Raw genomic sequence first — 25,065 nt, 5'->3', positions numbered from 1 at the left:
CCACTGTTAATGATGCTCTCGCCACTCCCGAACAAAACGATGCTACACAACTCAAATATAATGCTTTGCTTACCAACAACATGTCGCACCTTATTGATCCTCCTCCTCATTCTCACATAATTGGATGCAAATGGGATTTCAAGAATAAATTTCATAAAGATGGTTCTCTAACGGAGAAAGGCTCGTTTAGGGGCTTGTGGATATAGTCAAATTAAAGTCATTGATTATTTTGAAACTTTTAGCCTCGTGGTGAAGCCTAAATGATACATGTTGTTCTTGTGAGTAATGAAATGGTAGTTTAAGCTAAGAAGGGAGGGGACGGGGTCGGTTGAATTGACTATATAAAAATAAAATCAATAGGTTAATATGTTCATACATTATGAATCAACAGATTAAAATATGAAATCAATAGGTTAAAATACTAAGAAATGATGCAAAATGCAGAATTCACGAATCTCACTCAAACAAGATGCTTTCTTAATCAAGAAACGTTCCAATCAATATATCTAACTAGATAACACTTCCAGATAACAAAAAAAAACACATGCAAACTAAACAAAGATTGATTTGCTTGATTTTCTTGAGATTTTAAGGTTGATTAAGATGAGAGAAATAAAATTGCACGATTGTTTTTTATACTGGTACACTCAATCACAAAACTACATCAAATTTACCAAGACAATCTAAGTCTGGTTTCCACTATTATCAAAAGTTTTACAAAACTCACACCAACATTACACTTTTGAACAATAGAAACACACTAAAACACAATAAGAGGCACAAGAATTACAAAACCTGATGGTGACTCTTCCTAACCAACCAAAATCGAGTTCTTCAAGCTCCAACCAAGCCAAAATGCCTCCAAGATAAACCAAAATCTTCAAACAACCACTTGCAACTGTGTGATTCAGAGAAAGAAAGAGTTTTCTAGAGATGAATGATTATTTTTCACGCTTAAAAACTCTAAATTGTGTCTCATCTCTCTGAAAACTAGCTTATATAGTTTGGTCTTAAGTGAATTCAACAGGTTAATTTGTTGATTTCACTTGACTTAAGTGAAATCAGTTGATTAAAAAATAATTCAATTAATTGAATACATTCATACAAAAAACTGTATACAATAAGTCTTTTAACCTATTAAAACTCACTTTTAATAGATTGAAAAGGACACACTAAGATTAAAAATACATCTAACCTTTGTCATATAGCCTACGAATATAATACAAGATGTAAACTTCATAATCTTCACTTTATTTCCAGATTTAACACAACAGAAACATGATCATAAATGGATCTTCATCAATCTTCATCAACTACATGTGATCTCGTACACTTTGCTTTATCAAATCCTTGCAACAAGGTTGTTGTTTGTGCTAATAGTTCTTTCTATTACTGAACAAGATTTCATGGAACAACCTCCCAGTTTCTCTACTAATACAAATCATGTTTGTTGTCTCTATAAAGTGATCTACAGTCTCAAGCAAGTATCTACTATCAAAAACTCAACAACACCATGGTTAAACTAGCTTTCTCTGCCACTATTAGTAATCATTATCTCTTCACTCAATTTATTGATAATTCCGTTTTATTTGTGTTAATTTACGTAGATGATATTCTTGTTACAAACTCTTCCAAACATACTATTTAGAATCTCATTACCACTCACAATCAAACTTTTTATTTCAAAGATCACGGGGTTTAATTCTCTATATTTTAGGTCTTTGAAGCAACTTGGTCTTTTGATGGTGCTCTTCAGCTTACTCAAACTAAATAAATCAACCAAATTCTACACAATGCACAAATGGTTGACGCTAAACCTCATCCAACTCCCTTCATTACCCCACCTTCATGAGCTAGATATCGGATACTGAGTTAATAAAGTTTGTGAGTACATGCAGAATCCTCAGTTTCATCAACTGATGCAGACTAGGGGCTTGATTCCTAATTATTGTAAGTCCACTATAGGCTACTACATATTTCTTGGTTCTAACCAAAGAAACAAAAAGGTGGTACCACGAAGTAGCACCAAAATCAAGTATAATTGTGTTACCTTTGCTGCCACTAAAATCTCCTAGTTTCTCTCTCTTCATCTTATTCAACAGACAATAAACATTTTTTTAATAAGGATTCAATTAAAAAGTATGAGAATCATAATTTGATTAAACTTTACATAAATATATGCATCTCGTAATATATTGAGTTTAAAAGAAAAAAGTAATTTATTTCTAAAAAATTAAATAAATTAATAATATATGATTTAGATCCAAAATTTTAGTTCAACTTTGGTTCTAATATTAACTTGACTAAAATGGAATTATTGTTAGAATGACTATTCATTATTGATATTAATCAAAATTTTCTTCTAAAAGATGTTATTTTATTATTGAAATTATTATAACTTTTTTTAATTACTATTGTTTATATTTGATATAAGTTAGGGTTTTATTATTGGATAAACTATTTTTTATATGTAAATTAGATTTCCTTAATTAATATTTGATATAATTATCTTTTTATTGATATCAATAAAGATTATTATTTTTTAATATAAATAAAAATATTGTTTTTTCAATCAATATTGCATAGAAATAATTATTTAGCTGATATTAATAAAAAAATTAGAAAAAAACATCAATTATCAATATCATAAAATTAACATTAATAGATGTTAACATAAATAATTAGAATTAACATCTAGTGTAAACTTGGTTAACTATCAATAAAAAGATTACAAATATCAATTATCGGTTTTACTAACTTTGACTAAAAAGTAAAATAAAATAAAAAATCTATTAAAACAATTAGTTGTGACTAAAATAGAAAACTAGAAAAAATATTTATTATAGTTATATCGTGGGTTTTATTACCTTCTTTAAATTTGACATTGTGAGTTGAATATGAACCTAACTTTCCCTATTGTTAAATCATGCACCTACCAAAGTAAAACCACTAAAGTAATCGACTATTAATTAAGCCACGTATGAGATCGACTTGTTTTTATTTATATTGAGTTACGAAAGATTGTCCATTGTTATAAGCCTATTTATGAAAATTTAATTTGTTTTTCATATTCATCATGATTTAGGTCTTTTCTTCCTTCATAATATTTGCAGCAAATGTGGTTGAGGGTAGGGATGAGAAAGAAAATTGTATATTTTGCATGTTTGGGATAAAATATATGTGATCAGATACTAAATAAATATTTTAAGTAAACATATTTAAATAGATGTTTGCAAATAATTAGTATGTTTTATTGATGAAGTGGATATGGATATCATATCCAATACGTGAATATCCGCTATCCATTTAATAATAATTATTAAAATGTATTTAGATGTTTTTTTTTTAAATTCAAGTGATAAAGAATAGAATTATTATTGAAAATATTAATCATACAATAATGGTTTAAAATTTATCTTTATATACTTTTTTATTTAAATTTATGAAATTAAAATTATTTTTTAAATTTATAATTTGGTGCAACGAATTTATTTACATTGATATTTTATTAAATTATTGACTTAAATACTGATTTGGTGCTAATATCTACTCAATTTTTTTAAATTTAGTTCAAATATTTTTTTTTTCAATTTGATCTTAATATTCTTCAATTTTTTTCAATTTGGTTCTTTTGCTAACATCATTAAAATATTTAACGGAGTATCAACCGTGACTGTCACCACGTGTTATTTCATGTTTTTTTTGTTTTTTTTTTAAATTAATTATTATTTTTAATTTTTTTATCTTAAAAAATGTCCATGTGTCAAGCTAATATTATGTCACATGTCAGAGTCATTTTTTTGTATTCAATTGGATCATGATATTCGACATTTTTGTTCAATTTGGTTATTTTTTTTTAATTAAGCAATTTTGTCTTTTTCCAATTTGAGACAAAATTTAATTTTTAGAACCTAAACATAATATAAAGTAATATAACTGATTAGTACAATGGTTATGTGATTTGTAATACTTTATGTGATTTTTAACCTTTTAAATTTTTAAACCAATGTTGTTATTCTCTACTTTTAAGATTTTCGTTCTAATTTTAAACCTTCTCTAACCTTAAACAAAAAATATTTAATAAAATATATGAATTTAAAATAAAATATCAATATAATATTCATATAAAAATTAAATTTGGTCTCAATTTGGAGAAATACAAAATTGTTTAATTTTAAAAAAAATGGAACAAAATTGAACAAAAATAACATACCAAATCAAATATGGAAAACTGACTCAAACACGTGATATGATATTGGTTTGACACATGGACATTTTTGTAAATAAAAAAATTTTAAAAATCAAAAAATGATAGGTGACATAATCCTTTAACTATTTTAACAATGTTAGGAAAAAAAACCAAATTGAACAAAATTGACGAATTTTGAGACAAAATTGAACAAAAATAAAATATTAGGATCAAATTGAAAAAACTGATTGAATATTAGGACCAAATGAATATTTAAATCTAAATTATTTTATCTAGATTGCATTTAAAAATTATTTTTATCTAAATTTATATTCTAAATATTTATTTTTAAAATTAAAAAATATAAAATATAAAAACATCTGTAAATATACCGGAGTATAGTAAATATAAAAAAATATGTAATTTTTTTTATGGATATCCAATGACAGGACAAGAAACGAAGTATTTTTTTTTTAAACATACGAGCAATAGATAAATATTATTTATATTTTATCCGATCCATTGTGATTCTTATTTGAGATCATTACTTTAATGAAAATAATAAATTTTTACTAAAGTATAAGCAATATTTATAAGAAAAATAATAATAATACTTGTATGTTGATTAATTTTTATTTTTTTTCAATACTAATTATTAGAATAATGATAATTTTGTTTTAGATATGTGGTGTTGAGTATTTTTATAGATAAAATAACAGCAACATCTTATTTAATGTGCGAAATTGGTAAAAGCACATGTTCATGTGTTGGAGAATGGTACCTAAAATCTCAAGCTAAATTGGTAAAAACCTGACAAAAGTAAAATAAAATAATTAAAAATATTAATTTTAATGTAAAATTTCGTCCATTTTGAAAATCTAATTATGATTTATCAAATAAAAAAATGTTTAGAATGATATTATATTTGTATCTTAAACTATTTAAAACAGAAGAAATATTTTTTACAATCTAGTTACAATCTTATATTTTTTACAAACCTTCCTAAACCCTAAACAGAAGAAGATGTACTTTTACTATCTTGTTACAACTTCATTTAATTTATCAATTATCTATCTGCATAACCTTTATATATTAATAAGAATTAAATATCTAGTTAATGTTTCTACCAACCACAAAGAAAACTATAAAATGCGATTCTTCTTTCTTGTCATATAAGATTAGAAAACAAAACCACCTAGGGATATATCAAATTTCAGACCTAATTAATTTATCAAGTTGGAATAACCTTATTTTAATTCACTCGTGGCCATAATTTAACCTCAAAATGTGTACATCAAATGCAATATTTATGAAACAAAGTAAAGTATTACTGGTAAAAGTTTAATATTTATAAACTATAGCCGTTTTCCTAAAAAAATAGCAGTTAAGTTATAAAATACTTTTCCATGTTTTAACGATAAAATAATATATTAATTATTTATTGTCATAATAAAAAAGGTTAAAGATTTGAATATTTAATTTAAAATATTTGTAAACCCTTTTACAACGTATTTTACAATTTTTTTTAAAAAATAAATGTGTTTGGAAAATGGTAGAGTCGTAATTGTAAGTAACGTTGAACCAAAGAAGACGCGTGCAAGTGTGCAAAGAAGCATTACAAAAACATGTTGTTTTCATCTTATCTCCTTTCAACCACGTAAAACACGTTGCGGTAAACTAAATATCGCCAATTTTCTTGAAAAATTGGGATCGCCAGAAATTACACATTAAACATGTTTAAGGCAAGTTAAAAGAATTTAGCCTTCTTTTATACGATAATTTTAAAATTTTTTGAGTTAAATAGATAAATGCTATCGATTTTTTTTTCTTTCATCAGAAATGCTACCGAATATACTTTTTTTCAGAAAACATAAATTATTGTTTTTTAATAAATGGATCAAGTTAATTAGACAAAGGTGAAAAACAAGTTATCATTTTAAATATTAATAATTTTCATCAAAAGAGTAATTTAGTCGTATTAAAATATTTTCTGTTAAAATACTTTTTAACTATTCACATTAAATAAATTATTCACAAACTTTTCTCTCATTTATTTATTACTTTCTTTCTCTTAATTCAAATAATTTTATTTTCTTTTCCCTTCTTCAAAATCCGTCATTTTCCACCTTTTAATATCCGTCTTCCGATCTAAAAAAAGTCTTATGCTTATTATTAGCAGCAGATGTTGCTAAAATATAATAGGAATGCATTTTTTTATTTTTTATAAATGTATACAAATTTGAAATTGAAAAAGAAAAATTTGCCTTTGTCTTTCTCTATGGTTTCGGCTTTCCTTGAAGGACTTGTATTCTACTATTGGCTTCAATGATGAAGTAAGATATAAATAAGTGAAAAAGCCCTAAGAGAGGTATCCCAAATTTTTTCTACCTTCCTCCAACGTTTCGTGCAGCCCATAACTTTGCTTTACACTTCCAACACGAAACTCCACAAACTTTTTTACATCTCATGTAATCAACCTAACATTTATCCTTCCTATTAATTTAAACAAAACCATGTTCTTCTAAGTGCTAACACTTGTAATTGTTACGTATACCTAAAACAAACTCTATTTTAGTAATTACCAAAGTTATCAATAGTTTATTCATCGGCTGAATTATTTTTCTTCCACGTATATATTTCATCATTTTACTTTACATGTAAATAAAATATGTAGAATATTATTCTTAATCACCAACAAAATATTACAAATTATATATCTAACCATAGTTATCAAACTTATTAAACTTTACTTTTACTTAACAAAAGTATGTATACAACTTTTGTCCAATTAAATGAGAAAAAAAAATGAACAAGTTTAATTTTTTATTATTTCATACATGTATCTCGATTAGTTGACCCACCGCTTGAATCAATTAAGATAATATTTTTGAAAAAATATCTATACTTTTTTTTTCAGTTAATTTGAGTGTCCAAATTAATTTTCAGTTTTAAACATTTTGTTTATATTTTCACATTTCTTATATTTAACTAAAAACAAATTTCACTTTCAAACTCTAACTAATTTAAAAGATACGTTTTTTCAGTGATAACCTTTTCAGTTTTACTTAACTTCAATATAACTTAATTATTTAATTAAAGCTCAACACATACACACAATATTTAAATGTAACTTTTTTATTTAAATATATAATTTGTAAAACATAGAGACACACCAATAACCTTAAGGACTCTAATATTAGGATAACTCATAAAGACTCACCTAATATTAGTATTCAAGTTCAATTATACTAACAACAAAGTAATCCATAAAAGAAATAAGGGTTAACTTCAGAAGTGACTTCCTGAAAATAGAATGCACATAAAGAGATCCAACTTCTAACTAACATTTAATTTGGTTTTTGATAGATTATTATTCAAGTAGACATCAACGAAAATTGGTACACAATTGAATACCTTCTGAATTTTTCTTTTTATATATATATATATATATATATATATATATATATATAATATCATTTATCCATTAGATTTACCATTCTACATTGATTTGTTCGTAACTTTTTGCATAATATAAATTTAGTATATATAAAATGATGATAACCTGTATCTTAAGAAATAATTAATGATATTTAATTTCATCCAATTTTTAAATTTTTTTTAAGTAATATCTCTCTTAAAAAAAATAAAAATTTTAAAATTTTAATCAAAAATAATTGTGGAGATACAAGTTTAAATTGAGTATATTATTTAAAAGTTTCGATAATTAAATTTTTTATATTATTAACTTTATATCTTTATAATTAATAATTTTATATATTAAAATATAATCTGCTTCTTTAATATATTTTGTTAATTTAAATTTTTTATATTTAATTATATTTTATTTTTAATAATATTAAAATATAATATTTTATTATTTTTAAATTTTTTAAATTTTTTATTAATGTACATTAAATAAAATATTAAATACAATTATACAACTGTCAAAATTTATTTAATATAATAATTAACTATAATTTATTTTTTAAATTAATACATATTATCGTGATTGGTGACTATATGAAATACTTAAAAACGTAATATTAGGTCGTTTTCACTGGTACAGCAGACACCTAGGACACAACAAAACCAACAAATGAAAAAACAACATTCTAGAATACGAGGGGTCTCTTTTAACCATCACGCACACCACCCAACCGGTACAAATCACCTCAATGAACATAATGAAGATAAGTCTTGTTTGACATTTAATGATAGAGTATTGTTCTAGAAGTGGGTTCAAAAACAAAAGAAATGAAAGAAAAAAAAAATCCTTATCGTCTTGTATTGCTTTTGGGCATGCGGCATGCATTAGTTTACTCAGTTACTGTGCTTCTAGAAGACCATCACAACACAATTAGAAACACAAGCTTATTTGAGGCACCACCTTCCTCTTTCAATAATGACAACTTCCATTTTGGAGAGGCAAACGCTGCAAAGATTGGCCACCCTCTGTCACCAAAAGTGTCAATCTAAAGACCCCACCTTTTCTTCCTCTGTGAAATGCCCTTTTTCTTAGGATCTCATCTCATCGATATCGATATCGGAACGATAAAGCACAGAAACAACCCTCCTTTTCTTACTGGGGCTGCCATGGAGAGGAAGGAGCCTCTGGATTTCTCTTCTTACTTTTGTTTCGAAGCCTCCGGTGACTCTGAAGAAGCTGACCCTCATGAAATCACCAGAGCATATGGTGGTGTTGATGATGATAATGATGATGCTCTGTCTTGCAACTACGAAGGATCTGGTGCTGCGTTGGACGGGGAAGAGGATGAGTGTTGTGATGATGAGATTGCGAAGGTGGGGGAGGATGAGAAAAGTGGCGTTTATGGAATGTCGTATTGTGAAGATGATGATGAGATGGAAGAAGAACACGTGAAGTCCCATGTTTCTTTCGATTCAGCCCAGGAGTTTGTGGATGAGATGGAAAAGAACAGGCTCTTCTGGGAAGCTTGCTTGGCATCTTGATCATTGTGTTTCTTAATTTGTTCAACTTTGTTCCTTTTTTTTTTCTAGATCACTCATGTACCTTAGATTTTTATTTGATTTGTTAATGTTATGTAAATATTGAACCGAAGGGTTTGGTAGGTATGTTACAATAAATTTTACGAACCGAATGTAGATGTGTAAGTTTCTGTGCACTGCTTCAATGATTCTATGTATAAGAAGGAGTTACTTTTAATTTAAAAAAAAATTACTTATATATGATTATTGATTAAAAAATGATTTTGAAGGAGAGAAAAGAGGTGGGTGGTAAGAGGAAAAGGATTAGTGATTAAAGATGTGTTTGGTTCCACGTTGGCTGCTGTATAATATGTGAGTTTGACCCGTGTGTGTGGTCCTTCGTTTCGGTCCCAGTGGCTGTCAGCACTTTGGTTAGGTCAATTGCTTCATACAATCATTTGTTTTTATCAAAAACTCACATGCGTTTCATAAAAATAAACATGTTAATTTTTCGCTTATTTAATTAAAGGTGGTTGATTAAATAATAACTTTTAACTGCTTCTTTATAAAGTTTTAGCTTATGAAGCGGGACCAGTCTTGCAGACCCACTAGTGCCAAAAAAAAATTATAATAATTTTTTATGCCTATTATAATCCATTCTTAATCACATTTTTAGTCCCTTAATTTAATAAAAATTAGAATTAACTTTTTTTTTAACTTTGATTTAATTTAATTCTTTAATTTTAGAACTGAAAATTATGGTCCGGTAAGCCGGCCCTTAAATAATGTGTGAGGCAGAGATATTGAACATTCAAGTTCACTAAATTTCACAATCCGTGCATGCCGGTTCGTAACCCGCATAAAAAAAACGTGGACATGTGTATATGGATTATTTTCTTTCTAGACTCCTGTAAGAACGTTTCAAATTATTGTATGACTGAAAAAGATAAATGTTATGTATTTTTAAATGTGTTAAAATTTGAAGAATACATCGTGTATGTCAAAGTACGAATATGAATATCATGAAAACGTTGAATTATCAATTTATCATTTAACTCCTCAAAATCTTTGCTTACTTTTATGAACTTGTTAAAATTTTCCAATTTGTTGAATATTGAAAGTTTTATCATAAGAATTAAAAAATAAATAAAAGTGAGCTGACCTGCGAGCCCGTGAGCTCGCACTTATGTAGGGCGGACCAGGTCTAAATGGGTTGGGCCGACTCGCATTGTCACCCCTATTTAGAACTACATGGATTTGGTCATTTTAACCAATTTTTTTAAAGTTTATTTGATGTTTCAAATGCGTTTCATGATTGCATTTGAGTTATTTACAACGTTTGATACATTTTTTGTTTAATGTGAATTGAGAAACACATTTGAAATGTCAAATAAACTTAGCAAAATTTAGTTAAAAGGACTAAATTCATACAGTTCTAAAATTGAGGGACTAAATTCAGCCAAAGTTTCGAAGAGAGACTAATTTCAATTTTTACTAAAAGTTAAGAGACCTAAGACTAGGGATGTCAACGAGACGGTTAGGGGACGAATAGTAGCTCCCTCGTACTCTACCCGCTGGATAAATATTTATCCCGTACTCGTACTCATATTCGTCGGGTATCCGTTGTGCGAGTACCCGCCTATTTTTTTCATATCTGCGGATATCCACGAGTATTTACAAAATTATTTAAATAACAAATATTTAATCATAAATTCAAATAAAATAAAATAAAATATATCATTGTCATAAATTTTAAATAACATTCAAATAAACTCAAGTTCATACAAGTCCAAATAATTATAAAAAAAATATATAGAATGACATTCAACACAATAGAAATTCTTTAATTAGTATTTTGATCAACAAGTTCACTTTCTCCAATTGATTCCTGAAAAAAAAACAAAATAAACAAATAATAAACCTCAATTGTCATGTGCCAAGTATTCTTATTTTGATTGCATCATTTGACAACAAGCATACCATAAACGTCACTGCCTATATAGGGTTTGATGTATATGACCAATTTCAAAGAAAGGAAAGAGAAGAATGTCAAGAGGTGTACCTGGAATAAGACAACGTACCAATACTTGGAGCTGGAAGAATGAAGACAAAAGACAAGACACGATGTGCAACTTATAAAAAATTAGGTCAGAATGTTTTTTATTAATATATATATATATATATATAATATATGAGGGAATTTTTGTGAAATAAAGTTTAGCGGGTACGGGTATCCATGGGTACAGATAATATAATACCCGTACCCGTCCCGTTAACATGCAGGTATAAAAAATACTCGTACCTACGGGTAGCGAGCATCCATTATTAATATCCGTTTCCTACCCGCTGTGGGTTTTATCCACGAATTCTAGCGGGTACGAATTTTTTTAACATCCCTACCTAAGACATATTTAACCCTATATAAAAAGTGGTGCAGTAGTATAAAAAAGAACATTCTATACCGATTTTAGTTTCAATCGGTATAAAAGTAATTTCTTATATTTTTAATCAAAAAAAGTAATATATAAGTTAAACCTTGTAATCGGTATAATATGTTTTATTTCATACACTACAAGAAAATGCTTTATTAGTAACCAAAAGTTGTTAGTCACTATAGTAACAAATTTATATACCAATTTATAAAATAAAAAATTATTAATTACTAAAATTAGTAATTATTATAAATAAAAAGTTATAATTAATCACTAAATTATGAATATTGGTCACCACTTCACTTTCTATACTGATTATAGGTCTAAACAGTATAGAAAGTCTTCCACTCAATTACCATAATGTCACCGAGAATGTTACCACACCAACTCTCGGTATAAAAAGTCTTCTTATCTCGATTCTTAGTTTAATTGTTTATAATACTAGTAAACCCTCTCATCACCCCTAAAATCTTTATGACAAAATCAATTATATAAAAACCATAATTTCACTTGTTCTGATTCTTACAAATTTTGCTAATAAACCTTAAACGGATTATACATTTCATTCTTTCATATATATATATATATATATATATATATATATATATATATATATATATAATTTATTGATTGAGCGAAAGAGAAAAATAACGATTTACTAATGCTTTTTTTTTCTTATTCATTTTGTAAATCGGAGTATTTAGCACAAAATGGGAATATTAACTATACTTACGATTTATTTATTAATTGCTTGAACTAGTAATTATTAATATATAATGAATATTTAGTAATTTATAAATTAGATTTAATCTATAACAGAAAATTATTTTTAATCTAGTTTTATTTGAATAAAACTACTATTATATATATATACCTATTCATTTTGTTTTTATTATATTTTTTTTAAAATAAAATTAAAATTATTATTACACTTTATTTTATTACTTAATTACATCTTTTGGTTGTTAATTTAACTTTATTTACAATTTTTATTTTATTTGTTGATTAAACTATTAATTATTAATTGAAATTATTAGTGTTATTATAATTAATATTTAGTAATATATAAGTTAGTTTAATCTTTTAATTTAATTTTGTTTGAATGGAATTATTATTAATTACATATCTATTAATTCTAATTTTATTGTATTTTTTTATAAAATTAAATTAAAACTATTATCATAAATTAATTTGTTTTTGGTTGAAAATATTAACTATATTTACAATTTTTATTTTATTTTTCAATTAAATTATTAATTAAAGAAATTTGAAGGGATATGTTTTTGAACTTTTTGTGATTAGGAAGTATCATGTGTAAAAAATTATTATTTGTGCTTCCTAATTTATTACATTTATAAATAGAAATTATAATGTTAGTTGTTTACTTACTTATTCCAAAACTCAGTCCTTTTTTCAAAACTATTTTTCTCTATAATTTCTTAGTCTTCTGTCTACGCTTCTGAAATTGGTTTTAAATAATATGTATACTCAGTAGGTATACTGTCAAACAAACCCAGTATTATGTGAAGTTTTAGTTTATATGTTTAAACTTAAAACTAATCCTCAATAAATAAATATATATATATATATATATATATATATATATATATATATTCGTATCTTTCATTTGTGGTAGTTAGTGGGTGTAATCTTGATATGATTTTTATTTTTATTTTTTATATTGAAATGAAACAAATGATCATACGTACCGGCACTAGAGCTGGAGAAAATTTATAGATATTCTGACGTACTTTTGACTTTATTATATGTTGACTATGCTGTAAGCAGTTTATATGTAATTTATATGAATAAACGCATCTTTGAGGATGTTACAATATCAATATTTAGCGATATTTATGACTCCTAAATATAAAATTGTCAATAATTTACTAAATAATATGCACTATCAAGTACATGGCATTTGACCATATTTAAAATCACGGAGTTGAATAAACAAAGATTGTATTTTTCATTAGTTTGGTATGGTTTTGTTTTGTTTTGTTTTTTTTATAAAGAAAAAAAATATCATATTAACATAGTAAACCGTAGCATAAGTCATACCAAACTTATATAAAAAGAATTTTTACGATATTGGTTTAAGCTTAGATTCTTGAACATATAATCTTTATTACTTTGGTTTGATTTTTCTATTGGGCATTATTAATTTTGCTTAAGCTTTTTTTGTATGTGATGTTATGCAAATTGTTTTCGCGAAGAATTTCAAAGATGGGTTTTTTACGATGTTATTGGCATACTTAATTTCCTATTTAAATCTCTAACCTGTTACTTTTTAACAAAATTATCTCTGATGAAAACAGGATTTGTTTTATTTCTTAAATAATACAAAGTAATTAAATTTAGATAATATTTTTGAATTAAAAGCAATTTAGACTGTGATTTCAATAAAAATCAATTTAGAAAAATCTAAATCATTTAAAATAAAAACCATCCAAACACACTTTCTTGGATCGTGATGAATTTTGGAAGCTATGTATTGTGTTCCATATTTTTAGATGTGAATATGTTAGTTAGTATTTCATCACAACGTTAAAGATTTAAATATATAACAATTATACTTTTTTTTTCTTATTATAATAAGAAGATTCCACTACCAACAAAAATTGTCTCAAATCAAATTATATTTGCTAACTTTTCATAACTTGCAAAAGTGTCTTTGTTAAACTTTTATTTAAATACAGAACTTTAAAAATTCAATAATTTCAACAAATTGCAATACTGATACTTTCTAATAGTTTAAAAATTGCCGATTAACTCATTATTTACAATAATTTTTTTAATATAACTAATTAACAAGTTTTTATTGCTATCATAACTATTGCTATTTTTTCTTGAGCTCAAAACGAGCCTTTAGACATGTGGTAATATCTTGACAACTTGATGAATCACTCAAGTCAGTAAGAGAGTAAGGATTTTTTAGAAGAAATAAGTTTGACGATTGTTTCAGAATAAGTATTCCACAAATGATATTATGTGTATTTATAGGATCTTTCTGAACCTTAGACCCATATGATAAATAGGGTAATATTAACAATATAATAGTTTACTGGATATATTACTTAAAATAAATATAATAATAAGGTGATATATTATCCTATATATTAAATATTTTGTTAATATTTATTATAAAGAAATATTAAAATGTAGTATGTTAATATTTTAGAAGTAGAACTTGATCAAATTGTCGAGGTTATAACGATGGTCGTTAATATAAAAATATATTTTCGAATAGGTAAATGTATTTTGTAATCATGAAACTGAGTGGACCTTATTAGAATATGCACTTATTTTGCGATAAATAACCATTAATAAACATGTACATTCAAAATAAAATGTATTAATAAGTGTGGTTAAAAGTTGCCGCAAGCAATTATTTTGAATACATCTTATTGAAAATTCAAAACTGTTAGCACAATTTAAAAAGAAATGAAATATCACGATAAAAAAATCTGTAACATTTGAAAAAATTGGAAACCAATCTTAGAACTAATTAGATACTGCGATTCATGTGAAATAGATGAAATATGATTTAATAAAATTGAAATACGAGAAGTTATAAAAAAAAAAAAAAAACTTTGACATTAGGGTTACTCGTTATTATTAACCATCAAGAAAGAGTGTAAACAAAAAAGAAAGGCAGATACATATTGAAAAACGAGAAGAACTTATTCTTCTTGGGTCTCTGATGAATCAAGGTATGTCTCTTTTACTTGTTATAATTTATTTGAAAATTATAGAACCTAAGATCCGTATGATGCTCAATAGTATTCTTAAATTAGGAATACATGAAACTACAATTTACCTGTAACATCAAAGTAAGTTGCTAAATTTGTGATTCTTCATAATTGATGTTTTTTATAAATGGGTATGAACCCTAATTTTAAAATTATGAATTTTTAGTGATTAAATTATCGTGAGATTTACGATTAACTATGAGGTTTTTCCGTTGTATTATGAATTGATTTCAATTCCAATTTTTTAACGTTTCCGATGTGCCACTGGAATTTAATTAGAACCATTCTAGTGTGGCATTGGCATTCAGTTAAAAACAAATTCTAAATACCGATTATTATGAGGATGTCTTGAATTGAAACGTGAAATCAAATTTCTTCGATTATAATATTCTAATCGATAAAGAGCCGATGTTACTATGTTTATATATATATATATATATATATATATATATATATATATATATATATATATATATTTATATTGTTCATGGATAATGCAGATGTCTTATTGAATATTGCATATGTATTACTAAATAATGTTAATATTATTAGCATTATTATGTTTGCGTATTAGTATCATAAAATGTTTCTTTGGTGTTTGAATTTATATTTATATTCTGTTTTATTTATTACTCAAAGTATTAATGTTAAACATGTATTAATTACAGTTCTTGTATCTTTACATCCACATGTTACGCCTGTTCCAATATTCAATAGGTTAAATTTCTTTGATTGGAGTGAACATGTTCAATTTTATTTGGGTGTGTTGGATCTTGATTTGGCTTTCCAAGTTGAAAAGCCTACTACTATTACTGATATTAGTAGCAATGAAGAGAAAGTCCATTATAGGGCTTGGGAAAAGTCAAATAGGCTTAGCCTAATGTTTATGCGAATGAGCATATCAAATAACATTAAGTTTGCCCTTCCTAATACTGAAAGTGCAAAAGAATTTATGAAGTTTGTGAAAGAGCGTTCCCAAATCGCTAATAAATCTCTTACCGAGACATTAATGAGTACTTTAACCACCATGAAATTTGATGGTTCTCGTACTATGCATGAACATGTCATCGAAATGATAAATATTGCAGCAAGACTTAAGTCTCTTGGAATAACGGTGGATGAGAATTTTCTTGTGCAATTTATTTTGAATTCGTTACCATTTGAGTATGATCCTTTCCATATGAACTACGATATCATGAAAGACAAATAGAATGTACATGAATTGCACAATATGTTAGTTCAGGAGGAAACCATACTTAAGAATCAAGAAAATCAATCCATTCATTATGTGAAAAATCAGAGAGCTGAAAAGAAAGCTTATAAGAAACACGGAAAGGGCAAAAGACCATTAGAGATTGTTAAGGCCTCTAGTAAAGTTCAAAAGAAATATGACAAAGGTCATTTATGTGGGAAGTCTGGACATTTCCAAAAGAACTGCTCATAACATAAAGTTTGGCTCGAAAAGAAAGGTGTGTGTAATGCTTATGTATGTTTTTAATAAAATTTAATCGAAGTTCCCCATAATACTTGGTGGATTAATTTTATATGTATAACTCATGTTTCTAATATGATGCAGGGATTCCTTTCAACCCCAAACTATAAACCCAAATGAGAAGTTTGTCTTCATTGGGAATAGAGTGAAGGTTCTAGTTGAAGTTGTTAGGGCTTATCGCTTGATCCTTGACACTAAATTTCATTTGAACTTGATTGATACTTGTTGTGTACCTAGTATTACCAGGCATTTAGTTTATTTGTCTAAACTTAATGTTGTTGGATACTCTTTTACATTTGGGAATATGATTGTTTTGATTTATATAAATGTACTTGTATGATTGAATCTGATACACTTTAGATTGATTTATATAAATTGAATCTTGACAATTATATGTTGAAACTCTTATGACCTTGCACCATAATGTTGACATTAAACATAGTTTGATGAATAAACTATTTGCTTACTTATGGAATAAACATTTCAGACATATTTCCAAAGAAATAATGAAAATATTAGTAAAGAATGAAATCATTTTAGATCAATTTTGTTAATCTAAATGTATGTGTGGGTTGAATTAAAGGCAAATAAACAAAACACATAGAGAAAGGAGTCACGAGAAGCATACTTCTTGAAATTATGCACAATGTATGTGTGGATCATTTGATGCAAATTCTTTCAATAAAAAGAAATATGTTATCAATTTTAATGATGATTTTTCATGTTATATGTGTGTCTATGTACTAATGAGAAATCTCAAACATTGAATGCCTTGAAAACTTATATAAATGAAATGGAAAGATAATCAGATAGAAAGGTGAAAATTTTCAGGTTAGATAAAAGTAGTGAGTATTATGGAAAATATAATGAAAGTAGATAACACCCTAGTACTTTTGCCATGTTTCTAGAGAAATGTTATTTTTATGCTTAATACACAATGTCAAGCACACCATAACAATATGTTGTGTTAGAAAGGCATAATTGTACCTTAATAGATATGGTTAAAAGCATGTTACATAATTCATCTTTACATATATCAATGTGGATGTATACTTTAAAATCTATCCTATATTGAGCAGGGGTTCCTAGTAAAATCATTCAAAAGACACATTTTAGGTTATAGACAAGTAGGGAACCCAGTTTGGGACACCTTCATGTTTGGGGTTGTCAAGAAAAAATTAGAATATATAATCTGTAAGAAAAGAAACTAAATGTAAGAACAATTAATGGATATTCCACTAGTCATCTAGAATAATTAAAAGGGTATATATTCTACTATCATACCCATAATATAAGATTTATTGAAACTAGAAATGTTTAGTTCATTAAGAATCGTGAAACCAATAGGAGTGAAGTTTCACAAAATGTAGAGATTAAGGAAGATAAAGTACAAGTTCTATTAATTAGTAGTTTTTCTTCAAGAATTGGTGTTCCTCATGTTTTTGAACAACAATAGAAAAGAACAACAAATTAATAATGTTAAGGTTAACAACGAGCCTATAGTAGAACAACCACAAAAATACTATTAAAAATATCCCACAGAGAAAGAAAACCTACTATTTCAATTGATTATGTGATTTATCTATAAGAGTTAAAAAATAACTTAGGGATTGATAATGATCCAAATTCATTTTAAGAAAACATTAATGGTGATAATTTTTATAACTTGTTAGATGCCATGAAAGATGAGAGTAAATCAATGGCATAAAATGATGTATGTGACCTTGTGGAATTGCTAAAAGGATGCGAAAGAGTTGATTGTAAATGAATATTTAAGACTAAGAGTGACTCTCATGGAAATATAAAATGTTATAAGGCTCAACTTGTTTACTAAAAAATATGGCATTGACTATAAGAAAGCATTTTTCACCTCTTTCTAAGAAAGATTCTTTTGAATTATCATGACATTAGTAACTTGTTACGATCTTAAGTTGCATCAAAAAAATGCTAAAGTCGTCTTTTTGAATGAAAAATTAAAAGAGAATATTTGTATGGACCAACTAGTAGGATTCATTGAAGAAATCAATAAATGGACTTAAGCAAGTTCTCGGTAATGGTACTTAAGTTCAATTATCCTATTATGTCCTTTTGATGTAAGGAAAATATTATTGATCAGTGTTATATATCTAAGGATCAGTAGGAGCATGCAATTAATGATCTTGGTCTATTAAGTGAGACTAAGAAGTTTCTCTTTAACAATTTTGAAATGAAAGATATGGGTGAGACATACCATGTGATAGGTATATGAGTATTTTGTGATAGATTACAAAGACTGCCAGGTTTGTCTTAAAAAGCATATATTAATAAAGTTTTAAATAGATTCAGAATACATAAATATTCAACATTTCCCATTCCAATACAACAAGGAGACAAATTTAATCTTATGTAATGTCCAAAGAAAGATATGGGTGAGGCATACCATGTGATAGCTATATAAGTATTTTGTGATAGACTATAAGGACTATTAGGCTTGTCTTAAAAAGCATATATTAATAAAGTTTTAAAGAGATTTAGAATAGATAAATGTTCAACATTTCCCATTCAATACAACAAGGCGACAAATTTAGTCTTATGGAATGTCCAAAGAATGATTTGAAACATAAACGAATGGAAAACATCCCTTATCTATAAGTTGTTGAGAGTTTGATGTATGCTCAAACATGTATAAGGCCAAAACTAGTTTTGCAGTTATTATGCTTGATAAATACTAGAGTAATTCAGGATTGGATAATTGAAAAGTTGCAAAGGAAATTTTAAGATACTTGCAAGGAACAAAGAATCACAAGCTTAAGAGATTTTATCATCTTGAGGTGATTGGGTATACAAATTCAAATTTTGCTAATTTTATGAATACAAGAAAGTTTATATTTGGTTATGTGTATCTTTTACTCGGAAGAGCGATCTCATGCAAAATTTTGAAACAATGAGTCATTGTTGCATCCATCATGGAGGCTAAATTTGTGGCATGCTTTGAGGCCACAATGTAGGCTAATTGGTTACGGGATTTTATCTTAGAACTTGGAATGGCTGACAGTATTGTCAAACTGCTAAAAATGATTGTGAAAAGTATGTAATTGTCTTTTTTTTTTAAAAATAACTAGTATTCCAAAGGAGTTAAACATGTGAAATTGAAATACTTTGTAGTTAAAGAAGAAATTCAAAAACATAATATCAATATAACATATTAGCACTGATTTTATGATTGTTGACCCTTTAACAAAAGTGTTACCTCTCTAAGTGTTTACTGACCATATAGAGAATATGGACATTATGTCTACTAATAAATGTTAAATATTTAAAGTTATTATTATTGCCTATTTAACACTTTGAGCTTAATAATAAGTTTATGAAATTTATGTTTTTTAATTTTTGTATATACATGAATAAATTATTTTATTATTAATGGTTATAATATTAAGTTTGAACTCGGTAAGGATTTGACATTTTGGAAAGGATGTTGATTTTACATATAACCATAATGAATCTTGTTATTTTTTATCTTTAATTGTGATTAATGGTGGAATCAATTTATTTATGATCTTTTAATATACATTATGATTTATGTAATTATTATACTATAAAGTATTATAGCATCATATGAGTCAAGAAGAAAAATATTAAAATTAATTAAATAATGTAACTAATGTGAAATATAATAATGGGTATATATATGATTTAATAAAATAAAATAACGAATTGTTTAGTGTAGAAAGTTATCTTATAAATTTGACGGTAACCAACTTGAAGAGATTTGGCATAATACACATAAGGTTATGACTCTGACACTGGGGTTACTTGCTATTATAAAGAGTGAGAGAAAGAAAGGTCAAAAGTTGACGTAAAAAAAATAATAGTTATTGACATTAGAGTTATTTGTTATTTTAGAGTGAGAAAAATAAAGAAAGGTAAAGAAGAGACAAATTGGAAAAAAAAAATGTAAGAATTTATTTTCATGAATCAAGATATAATTTATTTGGGAATCATAGATTTTAAAATCCTTATGATTTAGAGTAGTATTAATGACTTAAGAATGTATGAAAACTACAACTTATAACAAGTTAAGCAAGTTAAGGACAAAAAAGTGCATTTGAACCAAATATTAAAGAAGAAAATGAAACATTTTCAGGAGTATACGGTGAAGGTAGATTTACTTGTCTGTTACAAAGTAAGAGTTGGCCTTCTTCTCGAATTGATTTCGTAATGATGGCCACTTTGATAGCCAACCAAACTTGTCAATGTGTTCCCGCTGATGTTCCAAAGAACAACACATATGATAGCAGTAGCAAGAATTCCAATCTTTCTACCATGTGATAGGTATTCAATATAGAATCGAGAATTCATCAAATTGTGATCATACCAAAAGCATTCATGTCAAGCTAAATTAATCTTCCTATTCTGCAGGAATTCACTGGTTTCACCTTAGCCTGTTCTTTCATCCATTTGGCATGGTTAGAATTGTCTAGTACAAGAACATACAGAATCAGGTAAAATTCAGCCCTAAACTGAACATAACCTGTCCACAATACACAACAAGAAAACGGTTCCTACTCCATCTATTAATTTACACAAGCAAACCTGCTGCTTGTAGAGACAAAATCAGGAAAACATTGTACTAAAAATCTCGTAGAAAACAAAACCAGTTCTTAGCTAGAAGCAAGGAGTGGTACAGGTGAAATAGAATCAGAATACTTATCGACCATCTCCACATCTTTGGTACTTGTACATCCTATTGATGAAGTACTTGTGTCAACACTTGAGGCCAAACCTGTCAGTGTTGTCCTCAAACAGGAATTCCCAGCTTTGTTATCAGTAACAGAGATAGAAGGTTCCATGCTATAGGCAGAGTAACTTATGGTGCTAACGTACTTGTCCAAATGAACAGCAGGTTCTTGTGAGAATCCCTTTGTGTTGTCATCCAACTGCTTCAATAAGCACTCCTCTATCTCGCTTAATGATTCAGCTTCCCCTTCACTGCTGTGGCCATAGTGAGCATCATAATCTGATTTGGTGCCTCTCAATTCACCGCTAGTGTCCATTTCTCGCTGACTGTCATATTCATCCTCTGAGTGGCGTCCCGATGAATGAAAAGACATGGGAGAATACCCACCTGTTGTTGTTTCTTCACGTTCTCGAAGTGTCTTCATGATTAGTGTCTTGAGGAAGTTCATCACTTGAACCGCATGCATCAGGGCAGTTAGAGGATCAGACATCTGCTCCAGAAAACAAAGACGAATTAAAACATGGCAGCTTGTTTTGGTAACGAAACTTAAGGTTTTCTTATGTGATTGAAGACAACATGTCTGTGTAATCTAGGATTTAAAACTGTTGTATTCCTAAATATCTGCGGTTTGAAAATGAATGCTTTGATTTTTAAGAATTTATGTAATGCTTAAACATTATTATGTTATTTATGTTTTTCTGGTGTCACGGATACTATTCAAGAGATCTATTTAAGGGGTTGATCCCTTTCGACAAATATTCTTTCACACAAACAGACAACCTTTCACCACATGCTCAAGGAACATGGTAAATATAGTTCGATTTTAGAGCTGGAATGTTGTTCCTATTTGAATGTGTTACACTTTAGCCCATAAATAAAAGTTCAATAAACTACTCTCTGCATACCTGAGTCATGTTTGGTGCAAAAACCATTGCAATATTTCTTGCATTCATTTTGTTAAATTCCTCCTCTTCTACAACATCGGCCATGAGATCAATGGCCCAGCTGAGTAAGGCAGACTCAGTTGGCTTTAGCTGCTTCACAAGATCAACAGATTCTTCTTCTGTGTTGCATTGAAGAACTTGCTCAGGGGAAAGTCCATCTAGCACTCCTGAAGGAAGTTCTCGGAACCAGGCTTTAATTAGTCCCGCTAAGCAGTGCACATCAATGTCATCAGGCACAATGCCCCTATTCAACTGGTCCCTCACATGCTCCTCTTGACTATTTTCTGGGTTTATGCGAAATATACCCTCAGCCTGCAAAGAAAAAACAAAAACAAAGTTAATCTGAAACTCACTGGTTGCAAGAGCTTGCTGTTACAAAAAAAAAAAAAACACATCATACACGCAGTACCTTTAAGCCTCTCTGTGAGTATAGCCGGTCCTGCATTAGCAGGAGAATAGTGGGGACACTGTTTCCTTTAGAATCATAAGAACACTGCATAGATTCTGCTGAGACGCCGAACACACTTACACTGCAAGCATTGGTGACAAGAAATCGCAAGTTAAAATGATGCTACAAACATAGCAAAAGACGGAAAAAAGAAAAACCCTGCTAAATTAAGTTCACCGAAGAATTAGAGTAAGAAAACAAGGCTGGATTATAACTTGTGAAAAATGAAATAGCAACAACATACCAAAATAAGAAACTCTAAACAAGATTGAACATTTCATTCTGTGGCTAACCAGGAACTTGTACAAGGAATTTCGTGTCCTAACATGTGCCCCAATCTCTATTCATCCCGTGCCTAACGAAGCATTTAACCAACATGTGCCCCAAATCCCAAACAATGAGAAGTTCCCCATTTTGCAGCTATTTATACAAGTACAAGACTCTACAGGATCAGAACCAAAGTGAAGCCAATAACGAACAACCCGAATGCACTAGTTTGAAACATTCTTGTGTTAACGAACTAGCAAATACGCATAGAAGTTCTGGCCACATTCTTCACTGCCCTTCATGAAAGTCTAACCCTTTCTTTTTCTTCCACATATACACACCAAAAGCTCGTCCAACAAAAAAAAAAATAAAAGCAAAAGAAAAAAAAAATCTTGATAGCATTTCAAAGAAAACCCATTTGAAATCTAACAAAAAGAATAGTCCCCATTTAGAAAGAAGAAGAGAAGCGGTAGTGGTTACCTAGCACTGGGGACCCTAGCAGGGATCTCAACTTGGAACTCGTAAGGAAGACCGAGGAAACCGTTGAAGCGGTCGAAGGTGACATGAGTGATGTGCTGAACGTTGGTAGGCCATCCGATCTCCATGTTGTGGACGGTGGAGATTACATCGTCCGGCGGGTCCACCCTGCACGAAACCATCGATTTTCTGATGGCCGCCAAGAGAAACGCCACGAGAGAGAGCTGGTTCTGCTGCTCCTCTTCTTCCTCGGCGGTTCGCGCCGCCCTCGACCGCTTCCCACCGCCGCCGCATCTACCACCCTTGGTAACCATGACCACTCCGGTCATTCTCTCTCTCTCTCTCTCTTTTGCCTTGGAGATGTGAGAGTTTTTCAAAAATTTGAGGATGAATGAAACAATGAACTGGAGTTAATGGGTTTTGTTGGGTTGCATTGAATTTGGTTTTGTTTTGATGCTCTCTATGTTTAAAGTTCAAACTTCAAACGGCCATTCTTTTCTCTTTCTTCACTTTATGAATCTACTCTACCCTCTCTTTCTTACCTCCATGTTTGCATTAATTACCACTCATGCCACTCTGCTTTATTAATTAATTAATTAATAACTTCTTTCCAATCCAAACATCAAATAACGTTAACGCCACCTGCACAAGATGTCACATTATTATCTTTTAATTACAGTAACTACTTGTACTTGTCCATCATACTTAATAACTATCCACATATGCTTTCACTTTCCAAATCCATACTTTCAACTAATTCATACACATTCAAAATGTTAGTTGATTTAGTTAGTAGTCATAAAATTCATACTCAAGTTTAAGGATAATGCTAACCGATCCTCGTAGTGGTTAAGATATGATTAATAAATATTAATTTTTATAAAAATTATTAATTATAATATTAAATGAATTATGATTGTAATAAATATTAGTCCAATTTTATTTTATTCAGAAGATAAAATTATTCATAAATATTATACATTTATATTTAATCATTTATTTATGTAAGAAAATATTAAAAATAAACAAATAATATAATAATTATATTTTAATGTTATTAAAAATTAAAAAAAATGTAAAAAAAATATAATTAAAAGAAAAGAAATTATTTTTTATCTTCTTTATTAAAATAATAAATAATATTTTATTTTTTATTAATTTTTTTCTTTTATGTTTAATTATATTTTAATTTTAAATAATATTAAAATATAATCATTTTATTTTTTATTTTTATTTTAACTTTATTAGGGTAAAATAAATAAATTATCTACTTATGAACAATTTTATCATTTAAATAAAATAAAATTTCATTAATAATTATTAAGATTTAATATTATATTTAAATAATTCAAAATTCATTAATTACACCTTAAAAATAATGTCTCAAAACATTGGTCGAT

The 25,065-nt window shown here is 27.8% G+C and overlaps 2 protein-coding genes across 2 annotated transcripts; one reads left to right on the top strand and one right to left on the bottom strand.

The window, feature by feature from the left end:
• The first annotated feature begins 8,429 nt into the window (after positions 1-8,429).
• Positions 8,430-9,339, top strand: LOC114191284 (uncharacterized). Its single transcript, XM_028080454.2, has one exon. It carries the CDS (start codon positions 8,693-8,695, stop codon positions 9,155-9,157), a length of 465 nt encoding a protein of 154 aa, XP_027936255.2. The 5' UTR covers positions 8,430-8,692; the 3' UTR covers positions 9,158-9,339.
• Positions 9,340-21,180: 11,841 nt separating this feature from the next.
• On the bottom strand, positions 21,181-24,147 carry LOC114189981 (rho GTPase-activating protein 2-like). Its single transcript, XM_028078713.2, has 4 exons — positions 23,669-24,147; positions 22,883-23,003; positions 22,435-22,785; positions 21,181-22,019 (listed from the first exon to the last, which is right to left on the bottom strand). Exons 1-4 carry the CDS (start codon positions 23,992-23,994, stop codon positions 21,453-21,455), a joined length of 1,365 nt encoding a protein of 454 aa, XP_027934514.1. The 5' UTR covers positions 23,995-24,147; the 3' UTR covers positions 21,181-21,452.
• Positions 24,148-25,065: the final 918 nt, after the last annotated feature.

Source organism: Vigna unguiculata, chromosome 7, assembly GCF_037176805.1.
Source record: "Vigna unguiculata cultivar grain cowpea cultivar isolate G323 ecotype 2 chromosome 7, ASM3717680v1, whole genome shotgun sequence".
Lineage (NCBI taxonomy): Eukaryota > Viridiplantae > Streptophyta > Magnoliopsida > Fabales > Fabaceae > Vigna > Vigna unguiculata.
This window is presented reverse-complemented; position numbering and strand designations above follow the sequence as displayed.

Bases quoted from the DNA above. Each gene is read 5' to 3' on its own strand.
- LOC114191284 (XM_028080454.2), top strand. From the start codon at position 8,693: ATGCCCTTTTTCTTAGGATCTCATCTCATCGATATCGATATCGGAACG.
- LOC114189981 (XM_028078713.2), bottom strand. From the start codon at position 23,994: ATGACCGGAGTGGTCATGGTTACCAAGGGTGGTAGATGCGGCGGCGGT. The intron at 23,004-23,668 runs GTAACCACTACC...CAATGCTTGCAG, and splicing joins GCTAGGGTCCCCAGTGCTAG to TGTAAGTGTGTTCGGCGTCT. The intron at 22,786-22,882 runs GTACTGCGTGTA...TTTTCTTTGCAG, and splicing joins ACTCACAGAGAGGCTTAAAG to GCTGAGGGTATATTTCGCAT.